This window comes from Bombus bifarius, unplaced genomic scaffold (genome assembly GCF_011952205.1).
Source record: "Bombus bifarius isolate JDL3187 unplaced genomic scaffold, Bbif_JDL3187 scf7180000007968, whole genome shotgun sequence".
In the NCBI taxonomy this organism is placed as follows: Eukaryota; Metazoa; Arthropoda; class Insecta; order Hymenoptera; family Apidae; genus Bombus; species Bombus bifarius.
This window is the reverse complement of record NW_022884354.1, coordinates 278,146-287,921: the sequence shown is the minus strand read 5'-3', so window position 1 is coordinate 287,921 and position 9,776 is coordinate 278,146. Positions and strand designations below refer to the sequence as shown.

Below are 9,776 nucleotides of genomic sequence, written 5' to 3'. Positions count from 1 at the left end.
TACTAATAATATCTAAACTTTATTATTATCAAATGTAATGTTTTGCACAAAACAACAGTATTACCTTTTCAATATTTTTAAAGAAGTAATGAATATAAGTAAATTTAAACAGCATATTATATTACTAAACACAATCATTTTCTAAATGTCTATACAAATTTTTGTGTGCATTTGTATTGCACATAATAACTTGTATATGCACATTTAAAAAAGGCATGTATTTGAAGATTCACCTTTGGATAAATTATTTTGACAGTTATCTTTTGATATGTCAATATGCATATTCCTTCAAATATAGTAAGATAAGTCAATTAATATTTAGTACAATATTTAATAAAATCAGAGAAAATATCAAAAATTAAAAAACAAGTTTGAAGCATTTAGATGATTCTGATAATTATTTTTAAAATATCGATGTTTACAATATTATTTATATTTAAAAATTGTTTATTGTTGACTTTTATTTTAAAGGTTTATAAACTATAATATGTATTTTAATAGTTGCAAAATCTTACTATTTAGCCACTTGTTGTATATTTTTGAATAATATAATATAATGTTTGTTGGTAATATATTAATATTAACTCAGAAGAAAGCAATATAATGTACAAAATTAATTGTCAGATTATATAGGTTGTTAAATCCACAGAAAAAGATCAAAGGTAGAAAATTGATACAGTGTTATTGTACTTAGTATATTTATTATATTTGTTAACTCATAAATGAATTTTGAATAATTTCAGGAAAATGGATAATTTCTGAATTAATGAAATGTTATAAAAAATGTTATTCGAGGTGAATCATATATGCTACTATAGGATATATTATCATTATAAAATTATCGATAAACAAAGATAACATAATAAAGATTATAAGAAGATATACATTATAGAATAGTACATTGTATTTTAGTATTGTACTTTATGCTAATGAAATTCCTATATATGTACATACAGATGTTTCTCATTTCTGTATTATGTACTTTAATATTAGTTGTAGTATATGCATTATTTTATTTCATTAGTTTTATATATTATAATTTTATATCAAAAAGGCCAGCTCACATATACATATTACAAAACCTGCCTTTTACATGAAACAACGATTTTTAAGGTCCTACTTTATCAATATATTTTAATTATTTTTGTATCTATACCTTTCAATTTTGGTCAGTCATTGTAAGAAAGAAACAAATCATATTTTTAAACAGACACAATAGACATATTTAATAAAAGTGTCTCACTATCAAAACAAAGTATTACAAACGAAATTATGTAAAACTTATTGAGTATGTCCCACTTGCTACATTTTTAAGTTTATTGCAGTTAATGTGTACTATTGGCTGTGAAATATTTTACCTAATATATGTTGTAAATTAAGGGAAAAATTAATTATTCACAATTTCATTTGTGTTACAATTTTGAGAGGGAATATTTTGTTGTTTACTCTTAATATTCAAGGAAAAATCTATATATTGCTGATATTGTATATACATAATTGTTTTAACATTTTTAAAAATAAATATATATATACATATAAGATATTGGAGATACTAAATGTAAACAAATTATACACGTCTTGAATTATATACAAGAAACCGCTAATCCCAATGTTACATTTTCCTGATCATGATAGATACATATGTATTTACTTAATTATGTTGTATTATCTAAATAATCATTTTACACTTACTGTACTTGGTTAAAGTTCAAATGGAAATTAAAAGACATCAACTCTACTTATAAAAGAATTGCATTTAACTTACTTATTTAAATATATATTTCCATTTGAAAATTTAAACAACGTACACCAATTTGGTAGTATATACATAAATATGTACTACTAATCAAAGGTATATATAGGAATGCTTTATTTGTAAAATATGCAACTATTGGGTAAATAAAAGTAAAAATGTTAAACAGAATTGTTTTATTCAGTTCATAGTATTACCACAGACGAGTCAATGGTATTACCAGGTATAACCTCAGATGACTATACGTGCTGTGACATTATTTTCAAATATGTATGGAATGCTTTTATCATTCACTGATAAGGTCGGTAAAAATAAATGATGTAACTTAGGAGCACTGTAGTTTTACTTTTTTGCACAGGATTTTTTAATATATAAGTGTGTTTTATATTCCAATTTTTATTTAGTATCTAATAAAGCAATCATTAAATATAACCTGTAAGAATTCAAATATACCGAGTATAGGGATGAATTGAGAATTAATTTATTGTTTAATTTCACTGCTGTTTTATATCAATAGAAATTATTGTTGTTACAATAAAACACATTTATTGTTGATTAAGGTATTTATTATCACGTTTTCATGTTATCTTTTTAATGATTTATGTTTGTAAATGCATGAAATTATAAACATGGAAATACCAGAAAATAATATTTATGATTTATTTCAGGGTACATAGAATGGCAAAAAATAAAATACAAGATAAATTTACAAAATCAAAACCTAAATCTGTTATTTCAAAAAAAGAAAGTAAATTTAAAATGTCCATATTGAACATTTCAGTTATGGTTTTATGCATTGCTGTTGCTATTTGGTTCAGTTATAGAGGATACTTAGAAACAAGAGTGAATACTCCATATGATGTAAAAAAGGTATGTTGTATACTTTTATTTTTATTTATTATTTTGTTTCAACTAAGTTATTAAAAATATCTTTACTTTCATACAAAAATTCTATCAAAACTAATAATGGTATTATTTACTTATGAAAAATAGCTAGTTACAGCCTCTGGATTGGATGTTGCAGACAGATATTGGGGTACCTATAGATCAGGTGTTTATTTTGGATTAAAAACTCGAGATCCACATTCTTTAATAACAGGATTGATGTGGTATTTTCCACATTTATTGCGTCAGGATAGAAGTGGCCTTAGACATTGGTGTGAACAAAGTGATAGACTAGATAGGTGAATAAAATTTATTTCATTCAATGCTATTTTGACAACTTTTTGTATAATAGTTGTTATTTAATTTGTATTTAGATATGCATGGATGGAGCATGATGGAAGAACATTTGGTGTTCAAGAAATAGTGGATAATTCAGCTATTTTAACTACTACATTTGTTAAAAGACCTGGTGGTAAACATGGTGGAGATTGGACTGCAAGAATTTCTGTAACTTCTAAGGATAAGATACGAGATGGTGAAGAAATTTCATTACTTTTCTATACTGCCATTGAAGAGAATGTTAAAGGATGGATTAAAGTTAATCTTGGTGATGAAAAACAGTTAACAGGTGTAGAGGGAAATACTCAAGGTTTAGGTTCGTTTACTATAAATCTTAATATGATACATGGAACTGTAGAGGAGCATTCTTTTCTAGCAACTGTTGCTCCTGGCTTAAATGCCTTGAAAGAAACAGTTCTCCAAAATCTAAGGATAGCATTTCATAAAGGATCATCAAAGGAATACATAGTTCTAGCAGGTGAACAAATACCATTATCGGTAGATGGAAAAAGAAGAGATGCAAATTTTATTGCAACACAAATAACAGGGAAAATTCCTTTTGAAATTGAAATTAGTTATGAATCAGGTAGTTTTATTAACAGAGTCAACAAATTAATTGGTCAAAATTATGACCGTACTTTAGAAACACACCGAAAATTATTTGATGACAAGTTTGAGAAGGTGTTTAAATTAAAGTCGAAGGGTTATACAGAAGAAGAAATTAAATTTGCAAAAATGACGCTATCGAATATGATAGGCTCTATAGGCTACTTCTATGGAAGTTCACAAGTTCAAAGTCAATATACTAAAGGTCCTGTGCCTTATTGGAAAGCACCTTTATATACTGCTGTACCTAGTAGAAGCTTCTTTCCACGAGGATTTCTATGGGACGAAGGTTTTCATGGCTTGCTTATATCAGTTTGGGATTTAGAAATCGAACTAGATATTATAAATCATTGGTTCGACTTAATGAACGTCGAAGGATGGATTCCGAGAGAAATGATTTTGGGTCAAGAAGCTCTAGCGAAAGTTCCAGAAGAGTTCGTAACTCAAATAAATACAAATGCAAATCCACCTACATTTTTTTTAACATTGCATTTTATACTTAAGCACAAAAAAGAAGAGATATTAGAAAAACATTTCCAATTTTTTGATAATTTGTACCCTCGTCTTCAGACATGGTTTAATTGGTTTAATACTACGCAAATTGGAGATATATCAAGTACGTATAGATGGAGAGGTAGAGATGGAACAACTAATAAAGAATTAAATCCAAAAACGCTCACATCTGGATTAGATGATTATCCAAGAGCTTCTCATCCAAATGTCGATGAACGACATGTCGATTTACGTTGCTGGATTGCATTTGCAGCTGATATTATGCATCAGATCAGCGAAATGTTAAGTCACTCTAATAATAAATATCAAGAGACCTATCAGTACTTATCTGATAATAGTTTATTAAATAAGCTACATTGGTCACCAAGTACACAAACGTATGCTGATTTCGGATTGCATACAGATAAAGTAATTCTACGAAAAGTAACTCCGTCTTCAAGATCACATCTACAACCGTCGGAAACAATACGAGTTGTAATGGAAGATCCAACTCTAAGATACATTGATTCTTCTTTCGGATATGTCTCGTTATTTCCATTTATTTTACAAATTATTAATCCCAGTTCTCCACAGTTAGGCAAAGTACTACAGGATTTAACCAATCCTGACCTATTGTGGACTAAATATGGCTTACGATCACTCGCAAAGATATCACCGCTTTACATGGAATATAATACTGAACACGATGGTCCTTACTGGAGAGGAGCTATTTGGATGAATTTGAATTATTTGACAGTACGAGCAACGCACTACTATTCTAACATTGAAGGTCCATATCAAGACAAAGCGAGAAAAATTTATCAGAATTTAAGAAAGAATTTAATACAAAACGTTATTAAGCAATATAAGAAAACTGGATACGTATGGGAAAATTATGGAGATGTTCATGGAGAAGCAAAAGGTAGTCATCCATTCACTGGTTGGACATCTCTAGTTTTATTACTTATGGCAGAAATTTATTAATCATAGATTCGTATTGTAAATAGTTTCATCTATATCATTTGACTACAAGCAGAATCAAAAGATATTGCTGATATTCATATACGGTAAATGCTGTGAATATTGGCTATTTTGTTGTTATGCATAAAAATGTGATAATATCTGTAAATTATCATAAACATTTATAGGAATGTATACTTTTTTATATAATAGAATGATACTGATTAAATGGAGACATAAATTTTAAGAAATAACAGTAGTACAGAACTCTTATCTACAAGTATTGTAATCACGTAAAATTAATTATGTACGAAATCTATTTTAATAGAGATCTTAAATAACATAAACAATTTACATATTTTTAGATTAACTCCCTAACTACTTCTACAATATAGTGATTATAATTTAAGTTAATAAGTATTAAAATAAATTTTTGGTTCTTATGTAGATTATATTTGATTTTTATATTTTATTTATAATTATTATCTTATAATATCCCAATAAGGAATAATCAAATAAAACATTCTTCAATGTTGGCTATGACTAAATGAAACAGAAATTATTTTATGAATTTTATTTAATATACGCCTTTATAAAAAAAATATGTATACTTAATTATTTTTAATATTTTTGTTGTATACATTATATATCTTAACAAATATTTAATAAGATTTATATATATATATATATATATATATATATATATATATATATATATATATGTGTGTGTGTGTGATTTACGATAAGTAATCGATAAGAATGATCACATTTAAATATGTATTTTAAAACTTGTCAGAAAAATTGAATGAACAATTGGCAAACCTGTTTGTGACTAGTAACAAGTAATTTTATTTCGCTAAGCTGTCAATAACTCTCTCCAAAACTCACCAGAGAATAGGTGTGCAACTGTGGGGTTACAGTTGTGAATTTCCAAAGTTCTTACATAAAATAGTACGATTTTTTAGATAACTATGGAACCGTACGATGTGATAATTAATCAACCCGTAGTTATCGATAATGTAAGCAATATATCAAAATATCTAAGTCTTCAAATAATTTTACGTTCTTTAAATCAGTGTGTCAAATTCAATTCTACCATAATGTCGGCTCCTAAGCAACGCTCAAAATTTTTCTCTTTTTCTTTAAAACTATGAATATTGTGATATATTATGTGATCTTCTTACATTTTTTCGTGTCATTTCTGTTATTAATATTTTATTATACAAATAGGTTATATCTAATAAAACTGGTGACCTAATAGAAATACAGTAATTTTTGTAGTTTAAAATCGATAATGATATTCAATGATAATGTTATAATGATCTTTTTATTTCCTTTTTTAGGGTTCTGGTGTAATTAAAGCAGGATTTGCTGGCGATCAGATACCAAAATGCAGATTTCCAAACTAGTAAGTAAATCTTCTGCTACCACTTAATTAATATTCTTGACAGCTTTCTGTTTGCTTGGAGGTTATTGACAGGCAGTAGATTGTAAGATAATTTCAAGTATTTTGAGTTCTCAAGATTTATATTGTTCTATAGTTTTTTAGTTTGCTTAATGTACTGTGTTAATTATACAAGGTGTTTCAGAATATGTGGGCACAACTTCACTGATGGATTTAACACTTCAGAATAAGAAAAAAAGCTCATATCAACATGGCTCAATATGATCTTGTTTCCATGATACAGCCATACTTGTATTATATCAATTATTTACCTGACTTTACAGAAATTGCATAAAATAACCACTTTTGGCATGAATACAAGCTTATAGATGTCTCAGCACAGCATTCAGCAAGGTCATACATTAAATGTTTATCTGCCATTTCTGTATTTGTATAATTTGCCATTATTGTCGATGTTATAAAATATAGGCACTCAATAGATATACTGCTATTATGAATGATACGATTGAATTGATTTGGGAACATTAAAAGGGAATGTTTACATAATACAGAGTGTTGTAGAATGTTTATAAGATCGTACATAATATATTGAATGTTATTTGTAAACAAATAAAGAACTTAGTTTATCAAAAGAATTTTTGGAAAACAGAAATTTGGCTGTAACTCAGAAACAGGGTCATATGTTTATATGAACTGTTTTTGTTATTTTAATGTGTTGAATTCAATATGCGTTCATTTAAGTGAAGTTATGTCCATGTGTTCTGAAACACCCTGCATATATTAATAATTTTTTGCAGTATTGGCAGACCCAAACATGTACGTGTTATGGCTGGTGCTTTAGAAGGAGATCTTTTTGTGGGCCCAATAGCAGAGGAACATCGTGGTCTTTTATCTCTTCGTTATCCAATGGAACATGGAGTTGTTACAGATTGGAATGACATGGAAAGAATTTGGTCTTATGTTTATAGTAAAGATCAATTAGCAACATTTAGTGAAGAACATCCAGTTTTGTTAACAGAAGCACCGCTTAATCCAAGAAAAAATAGGGAAAAAGCTGCAGAAATATTCTTTGATACATTCAATGTTCCAGCTTTGTTTGTTTCAATGCAAGCTGTTCTTAGTCTGTAGGTATTCAGTTTTAATAAACTGTATTTTTTGTACAATATCATTAAACGGTTAATAACATTCTCATTATTTAAATTCAATTTAAAGATATGCCACAGGGCGGACTACAGGAGTAGTTTTAGATGCTGGAGATGGTGTCACACATGCAGTACCTATTTATGAAGGTTTTGCTATGCCTCATAGTATTATGAGAGTTGATATAGCAGGACGTGATGTCACAAGGCACCTCCGGCTTCTTCTACGTAAAGAGGGTATTAATTTCAGAACTACAGCAGAATTTGAAATTGTTAGAACAATTAAAGAAAGAGCATGCTATCTTGCTAGTAACCCTCAAAAAGAAGAAACTATTGAAACAGAAAAATTCCAATATATATTGCCTGATGGAAGTTACTTAGAGGTAATAATATATGTTGTTTCTTTAAAATTAGTTGTTACTTATACAATTTATGTGTATATCAATATATTTTAAATTTATATGAAAAATTTTATTATGTAATGTATGCAGAGTATGGTATTTATTTGCAATAGATTGGACCAGCACGGTTTAGAGCTCCTGAAGTGCTCTTTAGACCAGACTTAATTGGAGAAGAATGTGAAGGACTTCATGAAGTATTAACATATTCCATTCAGAAATCTGATTTAGATTTAAGAAAGGTATTATTCCAAAACATTGTCTTATCAGGAGGATCTACATTATTCCGCGTAAGTATAAAATTAATGAAATATTTTTCATGTATTAATATATACATATTAATACATATCAAATTAAATTTTATAAACATTAAATATGTGTATCTTGTATGTTAGGGGTTTGGTGATAGATTACTATCTGAGATTCGTAAAATGGCACCGAAAGATATAAAAATTAGGGTATGTATAACGTGCAATAAACACTATTTGCAACTCGATATTCGTTTGTTAAGAATGTTTAAATTTTAATATAGATATCAGCTCCTCAAGAACGATTATATAGTACTTGGATTGGAGGTTCTATTTTAGCTTCTTTAGATACTTTCAAGAAGATGTGGGTTAGTAAAAGAGAATATGAAGAGGATGGTATTAGAGCAATTCATCGTAAAACATTTTGAACTTAATTTAGGAAGATTTACGATGTTATGTCAAATAATTTAAGTACAACACATAAATAATGGCACAGTCGGCACAAAAATCGACATGTACCGTATTTACCATGCTCTTTGAATGCTTTTAATACTGCAATTTTAAGAAACTGTTGCTTTAACTGTTCTTTTTTAATGAAAATATATTCCAAGGGATCATAAAATGTCGTATTTAACGAATTAAAAAGAAACGTAATGCAAAAACAGTGTAATATGATTTATTTTATACTTCGAAAGTTTATGTAAAACTTTTAATATGCAAATATTTATTTAGTCATAGTTTTAAAATAAAAGTTTTATTATATTTTTAAATGATATCTATTTATTAAGATTCCTTGGAAATGTACATAAAAATTTCCAATGCTAGATACATTTTAACTTTTCAAGATAAATTTACTTGTAAAAGTAAACACTATATTACTTGTAGATTTGAATGAAAATCTCTTCTTTTATAAAAGTACCATCTTTCTAAGTTATTATATTTGTTTTTATACTATTTATAATTTTATTATATTTAATACAATAAAATAATAGACTATTCTATTAAAACATAAATGAAATGCTTTGGTTAACCAAATAATCGTTATAAAGAAGATAATGTAATTTCTATCTCTAGTAACAAGTTTGCAAAGTATTTGTAAATATGTATGCTTTGGTAAAATAAATCTATAAACTCTTTACAAATATCTGATTATGTCAAATTTTATAATCAAGCGGTAACAATGGCAAATTCCACAATTTCATATGCAATAAAAAAATTGCAATATATTAAAACCGCAAATATTAAAAATTTGAAAATATTTAATAGTAATTTTATTATGAAGGTACCAGAAATATTTATATTTGAGTTTGTATATTTTTCTAACGATAATAGAATTATTGAACGTCAGTTAGTTGTTTGAGATCTTATTATTTACTTCTTACTCACTTATGTATAAGAACATTTTTATAATTGTAATAATTATTTTCATGATTGTTGGATATTGTTATCATTTTCTGCATAATTTAACTTATTAATTAAGTTATTTTAAAAGCTATATTTTATTTATCATAAATTATAATTAATAATCAGTATTGTAAAATTAATATTGTA

General features: G+C 27.0%; 2 protein-coding genes across 6 annotated transcripts; both read left to right on the top strand.

Annotated features, from left to right (window-relative positions):
* Positions 1–1,681: 1,681 nt before the first annotated feature.
* On the top strand, positions 1,682–5,291 carry LOC117209675 (mannosyl-oligosaccharide glucosidase GCS1). Of its 4 annotated transcripts, XM_033451939.1 has the most exons (5): positions 1,682–2,054; positions 2,158–2,313; positions 2,422–2,623; positions 2,747–2,937; positions 3,013–5,291. In XM_033451939.1, the coding sequence occupies exons 3-5, from the start codon at positions 2,432–2,434 to the stop codon at positions 5,057–5,059; spliced, it is 2,430 nt and encodes an 809-aa protein (XP_033307830.1). In that variant the 5' UTR covers positions 1,682–2,054; positions 2,158–2,313; positions 2,422–2,431; the 3' UTR covers positions 5,060–5,291. The 4 variants fall into 4 exon arrangements, with proteins under 4 accessions (XP_033307830.1, XP_033307822.1, XP_033307838.1 ...); XM_033451931.1 differs by lacking the exon at positions 2,158–2,313; XM_033451947.1 differs by lacking the exon at positions 1,682–2,054 and having other exon boundaries at positions 2,073–2,313.
* Positions 5,292–5,894: 603 nt separating this feature from the next.
* Positions 5,895–8,880, top strand: LOC117209839 (actin-related protein 1). 2 transcript variants are annotated; one of them, XM_033452265.1, is made up of 7 exons: positions 5,895–6,054; positions 6,379–6,443; positions 7,238–7,564; positions 7,653–7,962; positions 8,094–8,267; positions 8,373–8,435; positions 8,510–8,880. In XM_033452265.1, the coding sequence occupies exons 1-7, from the start codon at positions 6,007–6,009 to the stop codon at positions 8,651–8,653; spliced, it is 1,131 nt and encodes a 376-aa protein (XP_033308156.1). In that variant the 5' UTR covers positions 5,895–6,006; the 3' UTR covers positions 8,654–8,880. The 2 variants fall into 2 exon arrangements, with proteins under 2 accessions (XP_033308156.1, XP_033308166.1); XM_033452275.1 differs by lacking the exon at positions 5,895–6,054 and adding an exon at positions 6,140–6,303.
* Positions 8,881–9,776: the final 896 nt, after the last annotated feature.